The sequence below is a fragment of the Athene cunicularia genome (genome assembly GCF_003259725.1).
Source record: "Athene cunicularia isolate RWA chromosome 1 unlocalized genomic scaffold, athCun1 chr1_part1, whole genome shotgun sequence".
Lineage (NCBI taxonomy): Eukaryota > Metazoa > Chordata > Aves > Strigiformes > Strigidae > Athene > Athene cunicularia.
This window is the reverse complement of record NW_020799091.1, coordinates 12,865,539-12,889,020: the sequence shown is the minus strand read 5'-3', so window position 1 is coordinate 12,889,020 and position 23,482 is coordinate 12,865,539. Positions and strand designations below refer to the sequence as shown.

The 23,482-nt window shown below is 36.8% G+C and overlaps 1 protein-coding gene across 10 annotated transcripts in view; it reads right to left on the bottom strand.

Annotated features, from left to right (window-relative positions):
- Positions 1–23,482, bottom strand: part of CNTN5 (contactin 5) — a 673,480-nt gene that overhangs the window by 5,533 nt on the left and 644,465 nt on the right. For 9 of the 10 annotated variants that reach the window (XM_026847687.1, XM_026847705.1, XM_026847677.1 and 6 more), the window contains 4 exons: positions 20,719–20,953; positions 9,484–9,593; positions 1,065–1,251; positions 501–613 (listed from right to left, as the gene is read on the bottom strand). In XM_026847687.1, coding sequence (XP_026703488.1) covers positions 501–613; positions 1,065–1,251; positions 9,484–9,593; positions 20,719–20,953 — 645 coding nt within the window. Of the gene's footprint in view, positions 1–500; positions 614–1,064; positions 1,252–9,477; positions 9,594–20,718; positions 20,954–23,482 lie in introns of those variants that run through there. The other variant, XM_026847757.1, reaches the window with a different exon arrangement.

The window sequence follows — 23,482 nt, the reverse complement described above, 5'->3', positions numbered from 1 at the left end:
GTTTTTTGCTTTAAAACTTCAGAACTTTAAATGCCAGATGTTATTACCACCAATTGTTGAACATCACCAGTATGTTCACAAAACAAACTGAAGTATTTGTGTTTCTGCTCCATAAAAATAGTAATTTTAATGTCATTTTAAGATGCCTTATTCTTCTGCATTTCTCTAAATCCTACTGCAAACACAGTTAAATTGAAGTGTTAGTAGGAATTTCATTGCTGGTTGGTCTTATTAATAGCCACTTCTGAGTCAGATATGATAAACTGATCCCCTCAGAGCTTACTCAGTTTATAAACAGCGGTTGAAAATCACAACACAGAAAATATTGGGGCATTTCACTCTTTTCTACTTTATTTATTGCATTTCATGGTGAAAACTGATTGCAGACAGTGTGTACAGCATCCTTTACTTACACAGAAAAACAAGACAGGGAAAAAACCCAACAAGGAATAGAAGTAGTCATCTGGAAGAAAGGTGAGAAAGGAAGGGGAAGAACTGACCTTGTATCCCATTACATCAGATTCATTAGCAAGAGGTCTGACTGGCTCCCACCCAAGAGACACATGAGAACCATCCTGTATCCACATAATATTGCTTGGTGCTTGGCTGGGAGCTGAGAAGAAAAAATAACGTACATAAATACGTTCTATAGGTAGTTTCTTTAAAATCAAAATAAAAGGATTTCAATCTTTAGTTAGATTTACAACTGGTCATGTTAGCAGGCTCCCAACTCTAGCCAGAATTTTAAAAGATTTTTTTTTTTTTTTTGCATTAGAATTGTTATTTAATAGATCATGGTGTATTTACTCAGCTGACCACATAAGCTCCACAGAGCTTACGAAGTTGAACTATTTCTCTCCCTTCTTTGTCAAAACCACCTTGTTTTCTAGGAAGATAACCTTTGTTATGGGTGGAAAGTCATATGAATTAATTTCTAAATATCAAGGCAATGCCATGAAGCAAAATTATGCATGATTCCTGATCATTATACACTCTTATTAAAGGAAAACTCAAGCGGGCAGAGGTTACTCCTGCCTTTGAGCAAAGGTACTGTGATCACTTACGGGACTTCTTGGTTGCTGCACGCACAGCAATGCTGGGTGGTCCATACCCTGCAGCATTGTACGCCCTCACTGTTAGGTGATATAATGTGTTTCCTTCTAATCCTGTCAGAAGGATGGATGATTCATTTCCCTCAGTTTTGACCTTTTCTGCTGCTTCCTCCTGCTCCATGTCCTTCCAGTAACCAACCTGCCAACAAGCAACCAAATGAAGGATTAATATAGTAAACTGGGAAGATCATGCTTCCAGATTCTTATACATGTCATCCCGTGGAGAGTCTTTTTGCCATTTCTGCCTTTGGTCTGATCATCAGGATCTTTTAAGCATGTGGGATTGGTGGTCTAACCTCAGAGCCAAGCAATGTTCACTTCTCCAAAATGGAGAGACTCAGAATCTCATGGTAGTATTTGAAGCACATCCGACTGCTGTGTACTGGCACAAGAAGTAACTACAAGATGGAGGAACAGAAGATGGATATTGGCAGGGAGACAAAATTATTTCAGAGAGTTCAAAGGGGCCTCATCCTCTGGTAGGTCACCAGAACGTCTACCTTCATCCTGGAAAGCTCTGACCACATCAGCTAAGAACTGTTGTGAGCAATAGTCCTTTCCTGGCCCTGTGAAATTCAGAGCCATGAGATATCTTAGTGTAGTGAATAGGAAATGACAGAACACTGAAGGAAATCTTTCATTCATCTGAAAAATCTTATCTGAAGAAGTAGAAGGAAGTGGATTCAGTTTTCGTTCTTGGATATAAACAGGTTTCTGGTAAATTAAGTTTTGATAGTAAGTTTATGCCCTTCCTTTTCAGACGTAAAAACCCTAAATTATGTTTGGTGGTTCTTAGTCCATATTTCCTGTATCTGCACTGAGTTTATCATAATCTCAAAGAGGTTATAGAGCTGAGCTAGGAATTTGACTAGTCTCCTCAGAGACCAGTATTTTCAGAGTATAATTGGAAAAAAGAGGTACTCTTTTTAATGTATCTAAGTGACCTACACAAGTAAGGTAGTTCTCATGGGGACTTATTTTACCTAACAGGAGATGTCACTAATGTGCCATTCAAAGACCAGTTTACCATTATTCATGCTGAGACCTACTTGCATTTATTCCACATTTTGACCTTTTCTGCAAAGTTGGATATTTCATAACAAGTTATTCATATTATATCTGGATAACTTTTCCTCTGAGGAAAAGGTCATGGACAATACAGCACTCTTGTGAATGTATCCCAGAAAATGGCGAACCAAAAAACCCAAGGATTTCATAGGAAAATAAGACCAATGAGTACAATGCTGACCTTTTATAATTGCACTAGCACTGGCATTTAAGAAAAAAAAAAATCTAGAAAGACCTGGCTGCAAAAATATACATTTGAGGTCATATCTTCACTTGAGTAAAGTGACTATGTTAACTTTGATTCAGGGTATATCAGTTTGTGCCAACTCAAAGTCTACTCTTTCAATTGTAAAATTCATGTAAATATTTTTTGTGTGTGTGTGCCTGCATTATCTCATGTTAAAATGCTGTTGTTTTAATTCTTAATTACAACTCAGCAAATCTAGCTGTAGTCACCACTTGTTGCTGAAGTAAGTGTGATTCACTGAGGTATTTTGCTAGCTGAATGCTTGACCAGCCCTGATGGTATCTGAAGTAACACCTAGTCACATCTTTCTTGGAAAGAAAAAAGAATTAAACCCCAGTTATTCACACACTAGGATTGAACCTCCAATGCTTATCATCACTTGGGCGGTCAGATTCCTTTCATTGTACTTGCAATGCATTTTTACAAACTTGACACTACGGTAATGAGAGCCACATAGTATTAGTGACAGTACAGACAGGTAGTGAGAGACAGCACATATCCTGGAGACCCTATCATACAGTTAGTGAAGTCTGCTGAGGATCCAACAAGGAAAAGTGTCTTAGCCAAGGTTACACAGGTAGACAGTAGCAGGGATGGAAATGCAACTGAAATCCTGGTTCTAGTGAGCCAAGAGAAAAATTCTAAGTAGTTGTCATTGTTTAGTCACAGGACAGACACACCTCATATGAATGCAACTTACAAACATAGCCCCTAGCTTTTGCACTGAAGGTTTTTTTTAGTATAAAGAAGTTGGGAAAACATGCTTTTCCCAATAATGGTGTTAGGACTACATAGATATTCAAATACGACGAGTGTGGAAAAATCTAGGAGCATAACTTAGTCCTTTTGATATTTTTCATGTGTTTGGAAATGCTCTCTACCACTGCTTAGCAGTTTGGATACTAATTATATTTTGTACATTAAGTCTGCAGAAATAACCGTCATGTTCTCAACAATTTCTGCTGCACCACACAGCAAAGGTGTTCCCCCTTGAAAGGGGGTGTCGTTGGGGGAATGAATATACTATATGAAACACCAAAAGCAGAAAATGCAATTTGGCAATACTTCTAATTCAGTTTCTCCTGTACTTCAAAGCCCTTAAGTGTTTGGTCCCTGCTTTTAAAATTCTCCTTAAAGTTTTGCCAGGTGAGTTTGGACTTTGATCTCAGAATATGCTTTTCTCTCTTTTTTTTTTTTTTTTTTTTTTTTTTTTTTTTTTTTTTTTAATGCACTCATCCATTTGCTGATGGCCAAATGAACTAAAGGAAAAAGTGATTATAAAAGAAAAAGAACTCCAGTGATTGTTGACTGAGGTCGATGGTGGGGAAACTTACATCGATTTGAACTGAAATTAAGATGTCATTAATGTTTAAAAGTGCTGGACATATCTCTTAAAACAGAGAGTTTATTTACACTTTTATGTGTTTGGGGTTTTTTAAATTTTGCTATTTTCTGTAACTTTAATTTATACTGCTCAGAAGGGATTTAGCACACAGAGTAGGTGTTCTCTAATGATAACTTTAAATCTTGTTATAATATGAAGCATAAATCACAAAAGAGTAGCACATATTTGAAAAATGGAAGAAAAAGGGGAAAATTTGTTCTGTTTAATACATTATTGTTTGTGAGGTTATAGATTTTTTTCTGGGCTTTCTTTTGTTTTTCATTTAGCTAAAGAATAGCAAGCTTTGATATCTTATTCCCAGAAACCCATCTCTTTGAGCAGAAGAGAAGCAATAATGATATTTAAATCACTGAATAGAGGAGATGCAGGAACATGCAGACTGCTTTGTCCTGACTGTGGATTAAGCAATCATTAAAAGTAAATCATCACGTTAATAATTTTTTTCCATCTAAAATTTTTCTACCTCTAATAATTACAGACCGCTTCCTTGAAGTCTGAGGTTAAAAGGTATCTTAAAAAATATTACTCTTTTTCCAAATTGGTCTCTAGGGTGTGCATACCTTGGTATAAATTAATCTGATCTAATTGCAGGCCCTCTTTAAATTCAGTAAAGTCAGAGTTATGGTCTGAATACTCTTTCTGTTGACCACAAAGAATTAAAGCTACAAATTAGGCATATCAAGTAAGAGTGTAAATTAGGTAGGATGAATCAAAGTGGGCAAAACACACAAACTTTCCTGCTCTCTCTGATTATTCACCAACATCAGCAGTACTGATGTAACTGAAAATGAACTTGAAGATATCTCAGAGTACAGAAAGTGCTAGTGGAGAAAGAGCTGTGAGCTGGAAGAACTGCTGCTAGCCCTGAAAAAAACCCCACCATGATTCAGATTTCATAAACACTATTCTAATTATCATTATCAGAAAACTTATCAGTGCTTTGAACTGGCACACGTAAGTCACACAAGTATTAGTGCAATGGTAGAACCAAGTACTTTGGATAAGAGAGGAAGTGGGTTTTGTATCATCTCAACACACTGGTGTGACTGTCCTTCGCAACAAGATGAGAGAGGTTCATGCAAAAAGGTCAACCAATCTCAGTTCCTTCCCTCTCACCAAAACAATTGCTGACTGAAATGAAGAAAGAAAACACTGTTCGGTACTCCTAGGTTCTGGCACCTTCCCTGGAGTAGCTTGTATCCTCCACCTCTTTCCTCAGTTACTCTCTTCTCCCACATAGTCCTGCATACACAAGGGATGAAAACTGATATGTACCTCAACCTTGAGAACCATTGTCAATATCTAGTCATATTTTCCTATGAAAAATCAATAATTATCTAGGTTTCTGATTTTAGGTAATAGAAAGCTGGTGGTCTTGTTAATAAACTGTTCTTGATAAGGACATTGCAAAGGGTGTGGCTCTCTTGAGGCCCTCATTGAGAGATCTAGGGTATGTTCCATACCTTAAGGACTCGAAAAGCAGCAGTACTGCTCTGCTATAAACTCCTGTTTATAGTCTTCAGGATTTTAGAGGGGTTTTAATCAGCATATGAGTAGCTTCATAGGAAAAATCGACTCATATATAAAACTATCCAATTGCTGATTTTGTGGTTGGGAAAATTCATTCATTCAAAAAGTGAAGTCTGGTAAATTGGCATTCATGCTGGTAAAACACCAGTCCTCTTTTTTCTGTCTTGCTTTACCAGCCTCTGGTAGAAACATCCATATGTTCTTTCTAAATTACTTCAAGATAAACTTCACTAAATTAAAAACAAAAAAAAAATAATTACCATGGAGACATAATTTTGTGTTCCACTGTAAAATTAGATAAAGTACGTCTAAGAAACAGGAAAAACTTGAATATTTATAATTGAAAAGACAAATATGATATAAACAATTTATTATGTCAAGTAATCCCCTCTGAAAATGGCATTTGAGATTTTCTTTGTTGTTGTTGTTGTTGTTGTTGTTGTTGTTGTTGTAAGTTGATCTTTTGATTAGGTTAGTGAAGTTTCTATCCCAGGAGGGAATTCCAGTGAAAAAGACATGAACTTTGTGAGGTATACTTAAGTATACTTAAGTATTAGCCTTGGTTTTCTGGAAAATAAAATGAAATCAAAAATATCTTTTCTTCCAGCCAGTAAGTAATTCTCTTCCCCTTCCCTACCAGTAGTGTGTGACAAAGAAAGTATTGCCTAGGGCTGAAATAGATTTTATAACCTTCAGGTTATGGATTCTAAACAATAAGTGTGAACCACACACTATATTTTTCTACCATTCTGACAAAGTTTTCAAGCTACTTCTACTTTATCAAAGTGTAGCTGGCATATATTTAGTAAGGTCGGGCGGACAGCTGACAAACCTGTACTGAAGTCAGGAATAATATGTGCTTTGGAAGATGCAAATGAGTACAGCAAACCTTGCATAAAACTCATGTGACATAACAGTTAACACTGCCTTTCAGGGATGACAATGTGAAATTGGACAAGTTACTTTGCCTTTCATTACTCCTTAGTACAAAGGGCAAACAGGGCTGAAGTGAAAGTGGGTCACTGCAAACTTGTCCATATGTAGTAAATATTCTGTCACTTTTGTTGATTAGAGCCCAAACATTCAAACGCTAAAAAATAGCCCCTCTTTTTATAATGCTGTTGCTAAAAGGCCAGGAAATGTGAAGACCATGTAGGTGGTTGTCACTGCTGTGGTGACCACAGGCAGAATACAAATTGAGACATGGAAACAGAGTGCCTAGTCAAATTATTTTGCATTCAGTTTGAATTGAAGACAACATTTTACTTGTGGTCCACAATAATTCTGCAATAAGAAATAATTGTAAAAAAAAAAAAAAAAAAGAAAAAAGAAAAAAAAGAGAAATCATTCATCTTTTTATCAAAGTCACTGGATTTCTGTATATTATCTATTTGCTATTTGTGGATTAAGGGAGTGCTACAGGCTATGTTCTGCACTGTAGTACATATAATAAAACTTTCAGAATCAGTTTTTAAATTAAAATAGTGTTCACAGAAGCTGAAGAAAGTGTCATATGGAAAGTATAAAGCTGCTCTGCACTTAGGGCTTTTTTTTAGAGGGGCAGTTTAGCCCTAGTGTTTTGCTATACTGAGTCCTTCCTTTTTGCACTGAGGGGATGCTTTAAAAATGAGTCATCAGTATGTTAGCAAAATTGGACTGATACTGTGATAGTGTTCCTAAGTGAATACTGTAATGCACTGACTCACTATACTGATCCTATAAGTCATTATCTCCTTTTGATTAAATCCTTTCCAAAAATGGAACTGAAAAGATCTAGCAATATCACCCTTGGATTGTGTTCTGTCTTGCTGAATTATGCAGGAGAGCAGCATTTACTCTTCTGTTTATTGAGTAAGGGCTGCTCTAATCATAATTTTTCCTGGGAATAAGGACAGAAAAAGAGCAAACTACTTCCTGAAAGATTCATCTGTCAGAAAGCGGGCAGTGAAATTCTGGCTAAATAAACAGAGTGGAAAGGTGGAAGAAGGGGAGAAAAAAAGCACCCTCCTCTCCCCAGATAAAACTAGTACCTCAGAAGGCTCCTGTAATTCCCTCATGGGACAAGGCAGAAAGCAGCAGTGAAGTATTTTATATTTCATTTTTTTGTTCTGTCAACTGCATGTCCCTAGCTTGAAATATTTACTCTGTAATCTTCATACTAGAATCCCCAAATTGGTGTACAGCACAGTAAGGAGCCAAATTATTAATAAAGTTCAATGTTAATAACCCCTGCTGTATCAATAACAATTTCAAAATTCAGTCCTAAAAAGTCCATGAAAGACATAGAGCAGGTGTGTTACTGTTGGGGTCAGAGTATGCTGAACTCTGAAGGTCTAAACACTTTCCAAGTCAAGAAGACCATATCTGATACAAAGAGAGCCCACTGTCCTACCTGCAACAGCCATTATTGCTAGGACACATCTGTAGAGCTAAGGAAAGTGTTATGTGACAGGCAGGTAAATGTAAAATACATTCAAGTTATGAAAGAATAAGTTTCTAGAGAAATTTCAATTTCAGAAAGAAAACCTATTTTAAAATTTTAAAATATGTAAAACAAAGTTAGTAGAACATTTTGAGAATCAATGTGATCGATGGAATGAGGATAAGAGTAAAATATAAGAGGTGTAATTTAAAAGATGTCAAGATATCTGAGGAGTTACAAAAAAGCCACCTTCCTGAAGAGACAGGGTGCAGTCAGTATGTTATTTCAGAGGATAAAAGAGAAAGCTTAGTAGCAAGTGGAACACTTCAACATGGAGATGGATAATATTTGCAAGGTGAATACCATCTCTCAGATACAGTTTTGTTCCCTTTATATATAGCAGTCCTAAAGGTGAAATTGCTAGATATCACTTTTGCTGCATGAAGCAAGCCATGTGCAATGGGGTAAAAACAAGTTTAATGTAAGGAAGGAGAGGGGATGATAAAGTACAGAACTGATGGAGGGTTTGCTAACGTCATCATGGAGGAATATATGGGAAAGAGACCTGGACAAATAAGAGATGTGAGAGGACGTGCCATAGTCACAGCCTGCTCGTCTGTGTTGGATAACAATACAGGAGCATGTCAGTACCAAGAGGTTACAGCATTCAGGTAAAAAACCACTGTGTCTAAGCTGTGGGGTAAATGTGCTGGCCTGGCCATCGCTGTCCAGCCCGAGGCTGTGCTAGGGAGTGTGGTGGCTCTGGTGCTGCCCCGGCACCTAAAGCCATCCGTGATGGTCACTAGTCCCCAGGTCTTGTCTGGACATGGTGCCAGGGAGACAGTCTGTGCTAGTAGGTCACAAGATATCTTTAGACATCCTTATGATTGGTGTCTGCCTCAGATCTACATGTTTACCCTCTTTTCATTGTTACTGTAGAGAACCAATAAAGAGTCAGCACTCTCTAAAGGACTAAAACAGGTCTAATATCCCCAAATCAGTAAATTGAGTCTAAGTGAGCTATTTCATGAGGAGCAGCATAGCCTGAATCACAAGGTCAGGATGGGTCACGGTGACCCCAAAGGATAGGTTTGGTCTCAGGTCTGAATCTGTTCCTTGAGGTTTGGATTGTAAACTGGACCCAAAGCTACAACTGGACCCAAAAGTGCGAGAAGGTCTGTTACCAGGGCCGCTTCTCTTTCCCAAGGGCTGTCTCTAAGCAGAGCTTTATTTGCGGACTGTGCGGCTGCTGCTTCCCCTCCTGACATCTGACCTTTTGTGATCTGCCCAGCAGATGTCCCCCGGCCGCTGCGGGATGAGGGTGCATGGATGGCAGAAGCACTTTCCTTTCTCTGTGTTCACTGCTCTCAGTAAATAATGAGTTTGAACCGGTCACTTAGAGCTGGAAACAGTCAATACCTAATCTTCCCCAGACTGTGAAAGAGGTATGCTGGGTCACCTGCAGTTCTTTCAGCTCTTTTTGAAGTGTCTAAGAGATGTTTTAAGAACTGGTGTTGAACAGTTTTCAAGCACAAACAAATAAAAGATGTTCCAGTGCTACATCTGTGACCATTGTTCTACAGATACGTATGCTAAACTGAGCATAATTTCGATTGAAGTTTCACTACTGCACATGTTAACAGAATGAAATGCTAGAAAAAGCAACAAGACTTCTCATTATGATATTCTGTGTTCATACCTCAAATCCCTGTGGTCTTCCTAGACTTTCTTTAATATGTTTCCACGCAACAAGAATCTCTGATACAGACAAACTTGTAGCTTTGACATCGATGGGAGCAGCAGTGGGTTCTGTATTAAGAAAAATTGAAACAATAAACCTCCACTGTAACAGCTTGTATTTATCAAAACCATTCCGTCTGAAACTGTCATTTACTTCCTTTGTTCTACCTTAATACTTACAAGAAGGTATGACACATACAGGGAACATGAAAAACTGAATAAAATGAAGAGATTATTAGTGTTGTATTTCTTTATTTGCGTCATGCTACATCAATAATATCACTGATGATGGGTGCAGCAAACTGTGACAGAATCTCTTGTCTATGATTTAAAAAAACCCACTTTAACATTTGTAAATGTACCCCCCACATCTCTACCCCTTTCATAGCCCCTGATCAACCTAACTTCAGTAGTAAATGGAGCATTCATTCTCTTCCTGGCTTTTTACTGCCATCCTGTCAGTTCAGGATGAGTGATACCTTGCTAAGGTGCTCAGTCAGTCCTGCTTCAGGATTATACCAAGTAAGAAGTGATACTCCAAGCTGTAGTGAAATGCTATGTAAAAGACATTTTTAGGGCAATGTTACTATGTCCTTGAAGTCACAGTCACCAGTGTGTGGGGCATGCCATCTTCTTTCTGCTGTGAAGCATTTACTCTTTTATGCCCGGGATGCACACTTTTCTAAAGAAAGCACTAAGACCCAGGATTTGTCCCTCTGAGCTTCAAGGTCTTTTCCAACCTAGATGATTCTGTGACTCTGTGATTACATGTGCTGTTACCGTTGGCCCTATGGTCATGTTTCTAACTCTATGCTCTTCATAGGACACTCTGCAGCCCTGACCTCCTGACTGTGTGGAGCGGAGGGCACCTGCCCTGCTCTCCAGCCAGGGCAGGTGTCCTGCAGAGCTGCTGGGGTATGGCCAGGGGGCACGCTGGAGCCTTAGGGCTGCAGGATGCTTTACAGGTCACACCTGCCCAGCAGTGCTGCCACAGGCATGTTTTACTTTGCACACTCATATCACTGAACACTTTACAGAGGTCTAATGTCTTTCAGTGGTTGGGAAGTTGGGTAAATGTAGAGATATGCTGTGACAGGCCACTGAGCATACCGCCGATTTGTATCAGCAGCTAGTGCACTGGGAGTGAAGAGTGCCCCAAAATTGTCACATATCAATGGCATGAGTTAAGGAAATCTTTAGGATCTTTTGCTTTATTACCTAAACATCACTGAAAACTTCCTTAACACAAGCTGTGGAGACAAGGCTTGAACACAAACAGTGAAGCACACAATAGCAGCATTTCTCCACCATGCCAGTGAAGTTAGTGTGCTCAGCAAAAGGGTGAATTCACATTTCCCCTGCAGTCGCAGACCCTGTGATTTCTTCCTTGGCCTAATGTTCCTCGTTACTTTTCTGGTGTGTTGATCTGCTCTTGAAGGTCAAGCAGAGGTCTTGGCTTATGTTATAGGGAGACACATCAAAGAGCTTTCTAAAAATTTTTTGGGGGGTCTCATTTAACAGGGTTACAGAAAAGGAATTTCCTTATAGAACAATCTGAGTTAAAATGGTACATTTTTCTTAGTGATCAAACTGCTGTAGTAAGATACCTAATATCAGTCTTGACTCATCAGTACCCTTCTTTCTCTGATCATATTGTAGGCATTGTTCTGGCACTGCTGTCCTATGCTTTTTCTTTAACATGGCTTGTACAAATTTTTCATCCTTTTTGATGTCAGATTTTTAATGTTTTCAGATCTTTTTTGATCTTTTTTATTTATTTCTAAGGTAAAAAAGATTTTCTGATGTGATACAAAATGGTGTTCTCCACCAATGTGTTTACTAATAAGTATAAAATATTTATGGAACTTTTCAGGTAACAGAGAATAAAAAAAAATCTCCAGGAGTAAGTGAAATGATCTGAATTCAATACTGAAAGAACTGTGCTATGAAAAAATATATTCCTCATAATATGATTTTCTGTTCAATAGTTATACCCTGCTTTCTATTTTATGTGCTACTAAGATTTGTGTGGCAAGAACTATTTTCTAGTTTTTGTATTATTGAAGCAATTACTTTGTTGTCAGAAAAGATTGCAGTGGGATAAATAATTTGAGATGTACACAGAATGTTGGTTGGCAGCCTTTATACTTTCTATAACTGTAGAAATCATTTCCTCTTCATAGCATTCACTAGGAGTGGTTTATGTATTGCTCAGAATAGAAACACAGAATATTTTCTGATTTCTTTTAAAATTGTTTTCAACAAATGGAGTAGAAATAGTTTAATTTTTTTATGTGAAGAAAATGCATTTCTTACAAATCCAGAAAATATTCATTGTACTTTCACTGATATTATACATTGAGAATGCAAGTGTTCAGCACAAGAACAGAAATTATATATTTAGGTATAAGGTATATTATGACTGTCTGAAAGTTTATGGAAACTAAATAGAATTTTTATTGATTCAGATAAGATGAGGACCATATAATTTCTAGTGATATAATACAGTCCATGGTTCACTCCAATGTCATGCTTTATCCTGTGTGTCTAAAACTAATGATAAGTTTTAAGGTTCATTAGGTTCCTCTCTAATGGTCACTGACGTTATAATCATATCCTTTTCGTAATATCTTGGCAGTATACTGAAACTATAGGTGTCTGCCTGAGGTCATACTGCTTGGAAAAAAAAATAAAAATAAAAGGGCCAACTTCTTCAATTGTCCCTTTAGTATTCCCTGATTGAATGAAATGGGAAGTTCTCAAAGGGCTGGCTGTGTTCAATATCCACCAAACCTTGTCGTTCAATTTGCTGCAATCACACTTCAAGGAAACATGTTCAATCTGTAGATCTTTTGGATGGCTATAATAAAGTAGGACAAGGAATTACACTACTTGTATTGGTCTAATGTTCAGAGAGGGAATCCTTAATTTTGATATTGGCAAGTAAGAGAAAGAAGGGTTAGTTACTAGCCCTCATTGTGTTCTCCCTATTTATGACTGTAAACTGATCTGTTTTTCTGGAATTTTCATCCTTAAAGATTTACACATGATCTAACTTAAAAAAACAAGTCTAAGGGTCTATTCATGTTTATGTTGTTTTAACTGTTCTGTGGAACAGAAACTTTGTCAGGACTCCATCCAATCACTTAATTTACTCCCATTCACTTCTCAATTTGACTCCAGAAAGGATTTTTACACATTTCCCTAATTCATAAAACTGAGTTCTTATTTGAAACTAAGAACTTCAGACTGGGTTATTGCACTATGAGTCCAGGCAGTTCTACACAGTTAAGATTTTGGGACTTTGTCCAGGACCCATGACTGTAATAATTACTTTCTGTGGAAAAATCCACAGAAGAGATGTATCAGAAGGAAAATCACAAAGAGTGTGTGAACCTTGTGTGAACCTGTAGATGAAGAAAGTGGTAGCATTTGCTTCCTTGCTGGAAATAGCCATAAGGATTATCTTCCAAATTAGGGGACCTGCAGTAAACTGTTTCTATTCCTGAGAAAAGCCAAGACACGTTATGTTCAGTTCCACCTCTAAGCTTGTATGATATGTGTCCTTGGTTTGGGGACTCCACCAGATCTCTGGTGGCGTGGTTACCTGCATGATAAGACTTCCTCCAGAATCTTGTGCTAGAAATGGAAAAGATGTCTGATTTAAAACAAAACAAAACAAAACAAAACAAGAATGAAGTGACTGATTGTTTCCTGGACAGGCCTGCGGACTTTTCCTCAAGTTCTTCCTATTTTCACTGACCAGTGTGACTTTGCAGAGGTCTTTAAAACAGAGAAAAATTAGAAGGGTGAGGACATGAGCTAGCAATGAAGCAGTAATCAGCCCTGCAGTGCTGACCTCTGCCTTGAACCTCTTTTATTTAGTGGTGAAATACCTGACTTGTCAGGTGAAACTTCTGAAGACTGCTCCTGTAATGCTGCTCTCTTGCACTCTTTCTCACAATATACCTCCTTCTGTGTCTCTCCCTTCTCCATGGCATTACCCGGATTTATTACACAGTGGAGTGTCACATCAGAATAAGGAGCTGCCTTATTTCATGAAGGTTGTACAAGTGTGTTACCTACACATGGATTGCTTAACTTGGCACATGAGTAGAAGCTGGACAAGCAGACTGATAAAATGCAGGCTCTGTAAGGTTAAAAGTTTAGGGGAGCATTGTCATCTTCATGAATATAAATGGTTCATTTTCACCAAGTGACATGGCAGCCAGAGTTATCCTCAACACATGAGGAGGGGATGTGCCTATGATATTGATTGCACATCTGACTTCCCATGGGGTCTAATGCCAATAATCAAAGGAATGCTTAATAAACTCTTACATTTCTTTAAAAAAATCAGTGGAGACAGCTCTAGATGAACATTTACAGGATCTCTCCTGATGGATCATCTGGCAGAAACAGGAAACATTCCACTGTAGTTTACAGCTTATTTGTTGATTTATTAATTTTCAGGTTCGCCTAAACCCCAAGTAGCTCAACTTTACCTAAGAAATGAATCCCAGGACTTCACTTCAGGAATGTAAGATTTTAATTAAAGACATGGAGGCTGTATTTAGAAGTGTGCAATTGCATATTCTTTCCTCTAAATGAAATGGAAAGTGTAATTTATTAGTTTGTTTAAGTAAGAGCTCAGGGTGAAAAGCAAGGGGAGATGGGCCTGACCAGAACAATCCTTCACTCTGCAGTGTCTTTTTCAATATCAGGTCATCCACTAGCTGTCCTGATGCAAAACTTCTTTAAGTTATGAAGGAACAAAATTGTTACATTGTCCTTTGCCTTTCAGATAACTGAGAGCTTTGGTTCTCCATTGGCTTGATGAATTAGTACAAATCCATAGGAAGCAAGAACAAAAGCTATGTAGTATTATTACATCTTGTATGTATTACAGGAGTGCATCTGGGGCCCCTCAGGAGTTTTTAAACAGCAAGACAGAGTCTTTAGGCTTTACTTTGTACTGTTTAGGGCACTCTATTTCATATCTAGAAGTTTTTAGTAGTAGTCACTACACTGTTTATCAAAATTATAGAACTTTCAAGTTTTGTGAAGATAATTTTGTGAGGTGCCTGAAGGAGAAGATAGATACTGAAATTAACAGAACTGATTCTGTATCACCCATTGTGGCAATCATTAAAAACCTTTATAAAAGGCCTAACTCATCTTGAAATCAGCTGGGTTCCCTCTTTCTCCCAGAAATTTGTTTCTATTTCCTTTTATATTCTCACCTATTTTTATACTACATGTATGCTAATCCATATTTATTCTTGTGCTGACAGGCTGTGTTTATACTTGTAAACTAATCAGGGACAGAGAGACAAGGCACCAGCCTGAGCATGGGCATACAGTTGCCCATAGCATGAAATAGTTAGCATGATCCGTGGTGAAGCATTGACTCTGGCCAATTAACGCTGCCCCAAAATATGCCCAGGAATATGTTGGTGCCTGGCCAGGGATGGTTCCCAGGAGGTGTGTGGATGCAGCCACAAACTGGAGAGTGACAGTGTTCAAGTGTGGCAGATGTGAAGTCTTTTTGGCCAGTTGGCTTCAAGGATAAAGAATGGCTGTTTTGTTTTATTTGCTAAAAAAATCATGTAGCATCATTGCTCTTTACCTTTAAAAACACTTCACCATACCTAATAATTTCCCTGATTTTCAGACAGCATCTTATACAAACAGCCTTTTTTCACTAAGACAAAAGAAATGAGCTCTTCTATTTTCTACTAATTTCCTGATGATCCTGTTCATCCTTTGAACCTGTATCGTCTTGAGTTCTTTGTTGAGCACAAACAACTAGAACTGTAGATAAGATTTTAGCAAAACTTTGTGACAGTTTTATCAAGATGATGCCCTGACACAAATTAAAACATTTGAGTTTTTCTTGTATGTAGGTTCTAGCTATTAGGTTCCCATTTTGTAATGGACTAGGTTGTTACTACTCCTTATGTACATGATCTAACACTTGTATGTGATTCATGTTCCTTTTCCTCCAGTCCTCTAATTCACATTTTTCCTATGTATTGTTAAGATCCTTCCCTCTATTGATGGTGCATCCTGAAGTTGTCATAACAGCAATATCATAACCAGCTCTTCTATTCGCATTACAAATATTAAATATATATGATCTAAGACTAATATTTAAAGCCTTTCACAAGTCTGGTGGTAAAGTTGTGGTGGTTTTTTTTTTTTTTTTTGGTTTTTTTTTTTTTTTTTTTTTTTCCCTGTACTTCTATAGATTTATTTTTTTTTCTCAATAAATTAAGTAAAATTTATTTTTGCCAACTGTTCTTTGTTTTAATTATTTTGGGATGGAAAAGATCTTGTTCCAGGTCCTTGTTCATATAAAGGGGACTAGTTCTCACCATCCATGGCAGTCATGAATGAAAAAACAGACTAAATTTAATTTATGGTACATTTGAAGAGCAAGTTCTGCATTACTTGAATTGGAAAGGGTTGAATTTCTGAGCACTTGTTAATACCTGAAGTTTTCACTACAGATGTAAAAATTTGCAGACTTTTACATTCTTATTAGCTATTCTTTCTAAATCATCTTTATTCAAAAGACATGATAAAATATTTCATTACCATTGGTTCATTCCTTGATTATCTTTATACCTTATTTACTTCAAATTTTTTCATGCTTTATATAATTTTCTAACTTAAAAAAAATATCTTTTTTCATCTTAATTTTTGGCAATACTTGTGTAATTTTTATTATTTTCATTACTTGGACTTCATTATGTAAACTTTTAACTTATTCTGAATACCTTTTAGTGGGTACATCTCTAGATCCTCACATGTAATGTGTTAGAAATATAACATTTCTTGCAGTATAAACTTTAGGTGGATTTTACACCTTTGGCTCAGAGACATACCAAACCACTTTCATTTCTAGTCTCAACTGTTAATTCCAGCTTATTAAAGAATTTCCTGCTATTTAATGATGACTTTTACTGTTATTTGTTATGATCAGTTTTTCTACAGTGTCTTAATTATTCATCAAAACAAGACTGTAATACTGTTATTTCTTCTGAGTTAGTCAGTACTGGGTAAAGAATATGCTAATTATCACAGCCGGAACACAAGGTCATTAGTTGTATTTACTATCCAAACTACTCTGAGCAGCTAAATTCTCTCATAAATTACAGTGTCCCTAATATTATCTAAAATTAAAAAGGTCTTTCTCAACATCAAAAATTATCAGGGCAATCAACAACTGACCTCTAGTTAGATTCCCAGCTTCTTTGCCCTTTTCTGAAATGACATGGAACCCAAGGATATTCTGTTCTATCCAAACACTGGTTTTGTATTTCCTGATATGTTAACACATCATCAGCATGTTGTGACATACACCCATTATAAAATTTATTTTGTGTTTCCTATGTAGCTCATACTGTGTCTAGTCATGCTTGCTAAAGCAAGCCTATGGGGTCATCACTCTGATCAGTACAGCCTTTTCCACCTTAGTGCAATTGTATCTTCACATTCAGGTAGTTCCTTCTCCATAGCTATATTTCTGATCTTCCCAGTTTTCCTCTTCCACTGAGTTAAAACCATACACACACAGTGTATAAGATTTCCCTGATACTGAAAGCTTGTATTTATAGTCTTGGCATTCTTAACACCTCAGCATTTAAGTGGGATGTAGTCATCAAGAAAAATCTCCAGAGAATATATAAATGCTAAAATAAACAGTGCTTACACTGCTTTTATTCAGTGGTTTATTTTTAATATCTTGTGCCTTTACAACTTTTATTCTCTGTGGATCAAAATCATCTGTTCCCGAAGCTCAGTGCTTTGTTTCGGTATGTTCTAGCACGAATCTGATACCATTATTTTCCTGGCAGGAAGTACAGTCAGATCCCTGCTCTGTTCATGCTCCTTTCCAGCCTCAGGCCTGCTCATTCCAACCTTTCTTCCAGCAGGCAGCCTGACTTGCTGTGCTCTACATGTGCTCTGGTGTCTCTTATTAAGGGGTTCCTTTATGGTTCAGGCTTGTCTTCCCCTGGTGCTGGAACACATCAGTTGTGTCCTTCTGTTCTCCCTTCTGATTGAAGATAATCGTGCATCTTTTTTTCTATCCTGCATCTTGTGTGTATCAACCTCATTCCCTCTTCAGAGCTGGTCCCTGTCTCTCATAATCTCTTTTACTTTACTAAAACATCTGATGTCTCTTTTTCCTCCTCTCTCCTTGATTGCTTTCTTCCTTTCCTAAGTTTTTCATGAAAGACTCCTTCAAACTTTTCAACTGCATTAAGCCATGTTTTCCAGGGGGTCACATTTGCTTACTTTCCTCCTGGGTTATCCAGCAAGTTTTGTACAACCTTTTCATCTGCTTCTCCATTCTATTCTCTATCCTTTCATTACATTCATTTGCATCTTTAGCTCCTGGATAGTCTCTCGCATGAGCTATATCCTGGTGATGTTTCCTATGAAGTCAAAAGGCCAATGAAGGAGAAGAATTGTCTTAAAACATCTATAACCAGTGAGGCTTTTTCCCCACTTGAACTTTGGCTTATCACCATTACCGATCCCTCAGTAACCATTGGTATCATATCTTCTAAGTATCTCACTTAGAGATGGAGATAAAAGGATTAGCCCCTCTCTACTTCTGAGAAAGCGCTGTGTTTTGCTCACGTTTTCTGAGATTCTTTACTCAGAAGGTCGTTTTTTAAGATTTTTGCCTCTGTCAGAGACATTATGTAATCAGAGGGCAGTCAGTTGTGTTCACAGAGGGGAATATCTTAGTACCACCTGCCAAGCTGCTTGACTAGGCACAACTCAGAGCTACCACAAGTGGGCTCTGAATGCAGAGGAGAGAGAACACAATATGCAGCCACAGTCATATAGAAAAGAAAGATACATTAATTCTTAATAAAAAGAAATTTCTTTCTTGTCTAGAACCTGTCCTATGCAAACTTTTGAGTATTTTCCTGTGTGCTTCACAGAGGCTTTAGACTTCCTTAAACAAATTTGTTATGCCAGTAAACAATTGTAGATCTATCTGCAGATGTGGGAAACATTTTAATACATGACATAGTTTCCTTAACTTTTAACAATTTATCCTAGGCTTTTATTCTAGATGTTTGCAGAGCAGTGAATTGAGTGTGTGGTGAAAAGCAAGTAAACTAAGGGTTTGATGGAACATAATATATTGTACTGTCAATCTTTATTTAATATCTCATTTTCAGTAGAAATCCCTGAGAAAATGTGCCTTCAGTTGTTTAGCTCCTTAAGTGTGAAAGTCCATGCCACTTTCAAAAGCAGTTCCTCCTCTTTTCTTAACAAGCTAAAATGTCTATTGTCTTCAGTCTCCATACTGCCCGTAATTTATCTGTAATAAACTGTTTTGTTATTCCTTTAACTTTTCAGTATATCACCTAAGGTTATTCTGGAGAAAAGCTTTTTATAAATTAATTTTGCACTCTATTGTCACAGCATCCCATATTTTTTCCTCAAATATAAGTCTTATAAAGTCTTTAGGCCCATAGAATTCCTCTTGCCAAAGGAAAGTCTAATGTACAGACACATACAGAAACTGAATTAGTAAAGTTATGATGGCTAGGTACTTTCAAGTAACTGAATTATAATCAGAAAAACTCTTTTATAGAGATAGTCTCTGGGAGCGCAGAAAGAAAGTTAATTTTAATAATTTGATTAAGATAATTTGTAAAGTTCATGTTTTAAAAGAAATGTTAGAAAAATTGATTTATATATTACTGATTATTCCATTTCCAGTCTCGTTCAAATAACAAGCAAAGGACTACTTATTAAAATTTAGATTCAGCTTTTGTTAAATATCTTTTGCTATTAAAACACCCCCAAAATATTAAGGTTTTTGTCTCCCTTCCCTTGCAAAACTCTACTTTTATTGAACTTTCTGATTAGAGTATGAAATTGTTAAATAATAAAAACATCCCATCGGTCTCACAGTATCATTTTCCATTGAAGAACAAGGAAGTCAGATGTAAAAATTCCAAGGTGTACTCGGCAATATTTTTATATTTAAAAATGTAATTGTTTTTATAATAATACGAATACTTAGTAATGCTGATCCAAACAGTGGAACATAAACAAATTACTGGAACTGCTTTTAGCAAAACCAGCATTTCCAACCTCTGTAATTACTGTGAGAGAATAGTAGTAGATAATCTCTGCTACATCATGGCTCCAAAATTACACATTTATTGTGGGCTAATATGGAATAACATTTAATGTTTTCCTGCTTCACATAAATTACCATTATCTTCACACTACATTTTTGTAGAGATAGTATGAAATTCCTCCCATTTGTACGAGGATTGTACTTTATTCTCTTAGTAGGAGACAGTGAGATAACTCAAAGATAGTATAGGAAAGAAGAACTGAAATTTTTGACTTCCAGTAAAGGAGCTGCTTAAAATATTCCTGTGGATAACATTATTTACCTTTTGAGTGTATGGAAATTTCCATGCACTGGCTTCTGTCAATACAAAACAACTTCTTTTAATAGTACAAATTACTTTTTTTTTTTTTTTTTTTTCCCCCCACAAAATAATGTTGAGAGTTATATCAAGTTGACACCGAAATTTTTAAGAAATATTTTTCATTTTTTCTTCTCAAATATTCTTATAATTCACACTGAATATTTGTACATCAACATAAATTCAGAACTGTTATACTAATGAACTAAAAAGATAGAAAACAATAGAAAGAATGAATAAAAATAAGAACAGAATTGTGTTCTGTGCACTTTTAGCATCCATTAACCAGGAAAAGAACATTCATAAGTGAATTTATTTAGTATTTGAGCTATTGTCTGAGTAACCAATAAAAAAATGCATCATGAACCTCAGAAATATTATAAAATATCAGCCTTTCTTTGCTCATTGTAAGAGCAGGCCATCTTAAGTTAAATTTAGACTACAGATTTCATATATGAGATGAACCTTCATTAAGATTCTTTTTGGTTAGAACTGATGTGGCTTGAAGTCTATTCCTGAACTTTGTCACTTGCTTTCTGGTTAACCTTGGCAAGTTAGTTCACCTCCTTCTCTGCAAAACATGTTTAGTGTAACTTAGAACTTCTGCAAAGAACTTTGAAATTTAAGATTGAAAAAGCATGGTATAATAGAACATATTATATAAAAATAGCTTAATGTAATTCATAATATAGAAATTAACTTCATATTTAACTGACCTCCTTCAGCTGAGCAGATGACCACAATAGGGCTGAAGGGACCGTCTCCTTTGTTGTTGTATACACCAACTTTCACCTCAAAAGGAGTCAGAGGTGGCACACTTTCATCTCTGTAGATGAACTTTGAGGCATCTGAAGATGTCACCATTTTTTCCTTCCAGCCACGTGTTCCATTGGGTCTGAAGGCTACAATATACCCAAATCCTTCTCCATTCTGAAATTCTTCTGACACTGGCTAAAAAAATAAAGTTCAAGTAATGATCAGACATGGTTTTACTATTTTAAAAAGCAGTGACTCAGTAGCTGACCATAATCTGGCAGTTTGTGTGTGGGTCATCCCTTGCAGTTGCATTATAGGATTTTATCATGTCTGGGAACACATATGGACAATTGCTTCTAAAGAGGAACCTTGTAAGAGAGTTTCTTCACCTAATCACCATAATGGTTAGGTCCCTGTTCTAGGATTGAGTTAGTTTGTGGGCTCAGAAAGATGTCTCCTATATCTCCCACTTTGTCGTTAATGCTTTAAACAGTGGTCTATTAGTCAAATAACCTCTTCCAGTGACCTTGTTAAAAATATAGAGCAGTATATTGTTAAGGGCTCCTAAAATATGATGTGACTGACACTTACTACAGTGGGACTCTTGGGTTTAGGCACCACCCTGTCTAACTTCTGTATCCAAATGGGTGTCAAGTCTTAGGGATTTAAGTCTAGGGTTAAGTTTGAGACTTACAATATAATATAATGAATCTACCTGTTCTAACTCAAACTGAGTCTTGCTGAAAAAAAAAAAAAAATCTCATTTGCTTTTTCTTTTCTCAGGGGATCTGTGAAATTAACCACTTAAATTGTGACACATCTGCCATAAGCAGACAGTCAGAAAATGGATTTATCTGTTGAGAGGCTGAGTACTGCAAAAACTAAATCTTATATGTCCAGCTCAAGGAATGGAATTTTTCATGCTAATTTACTGCCTACATTTCTTACAAAGTCAATGGACTAGTTTAGGAATTAGGTGATGTTTAAGAACTGTTAGCATATTAGGCCTATGGGAAATGCCAAAACTAGGTTGTCTAAACTCCCTCTCTTGAAGTGCCCATTCTAGATCCACAGTTAATGAACATATGAATCAGAGCAGGGGCACAGGGGACACTGAATCCTCTGCCCTCCACATTGCAAGTGAATGTCTCATCATCAGGCACCTCACATGTAGACATCATTTTTCATCCATCCTTTTGAAGATGTGCACTGCACATCCAAGAAAAAAAATCATGACTGTGAAGTCAGAGGATGGAAGAACAAGACAGACTTCGTAATCTAGTGATCTGAGTTGGAAAGGAGGAGCCTTGTGGCTCTTTGCAATACTTATGGAGTTGGCAGTAGACAGTTGCTATAAAAAAAACCAGAGTTACAAGAGAAGCATTAGAACACTTGGATTTTACTGCAAATGCTAACTACACTCAGCGAATTAAAGTTGTGTGAATAAAATTTTGTTTTAACCTGCTGAGTATAATTCAGGAGCCTAGGTAGGTTAGTCTTCTTGCTGAATTCCCAGATACCATCTCAGTATCTCTTCAGACTTCAGAGTACTTTGTTGAATTTCTATTGCTTATGTAAATCCAATAAGACTTTTTTTGGTCCTGCAAAAGCACAGACTGACTGTGCTGGAGCTAGGCTAACTTACACTGTGGTTGTGCCTTATGGAAATGCAGTGGCTACACCAGACGGCACAGTAATCTGTAGTGAGTTGGAGTGCTATCCAATGTGTTAGGATTAGTTCTATAGTAGAAATTTCAACTCTTACTTTTAGTTGCATGTTTTTGTGTGTTTTGTTCTATCTTTTTACCATTTTTGGAAGAGGCAGTGGCTCTAATTTGAAATGGTAGCAATCTTTCAAACAATTAAAAAATGTAAGCATATCCACTTCACATTTATATTCAACAAGAGATGAAATGCCATGATATTTTTGTAATCTTTATTTGATTAATGACTTTATGCAGTTTAAGAGGTATGTGAAACAACAGAGTGCTGAAAGGATTAACACTAGGAAGAGCACCAGTAGGTTTTGATGGAAATAAAGAGTTAATCAGAAACAAGGGGATGGTTCGACACCTTCTGCCTTACTGGCAGTTTGCACTCCTTAGCTATAAGTGAAGAAGCATCAACTGGCTTTTGTGAAAAAAATGCCAATGTATACTGAAAATTATGGTTATTGCTAATTCTTAACTGTCTCTTTTATATGTATTGCAGTATGGGACATGCATAGGTCTCTGGCTTCTTCTGAAAGAAAACATCAACCCTTGACAGAGAAGGAGATGTAACACACTGCAGTAGTCCCCCACTCCAGTGACCTGGGGAACACTATAAAGACAATATCAATACTACATACTACTATATCATATTAGAGACTAGGATTAGGCCAGTTATATCAGATAGAGTTCTAGCTACCCGATGTTTTTGTTTGGGATCCAGCAAATTCTCTCCCAATAAGAGAGATGTTGCTGTTAATAGTTACAGACTATAAAGCAAACTGAAATCAGCTCAGTCTCAGCTGTCTCAGGTAGCTGGTGTTGGAGAAGGTAGAGGTGCCAACAGAAGACAGGCTCTTCAGCTGTTCTGAAATTTGCCATTTTAAGCAGATAGTCAGAACTCTGTGTGTCTTACTGTCTGAATCTTTCCTCAAGTTGGCTAGACTAAAACATTATTTGTTAAAACCCCATGTCTTTATTTTATGGAATTTTTCTTGGGTTTATATATATATAT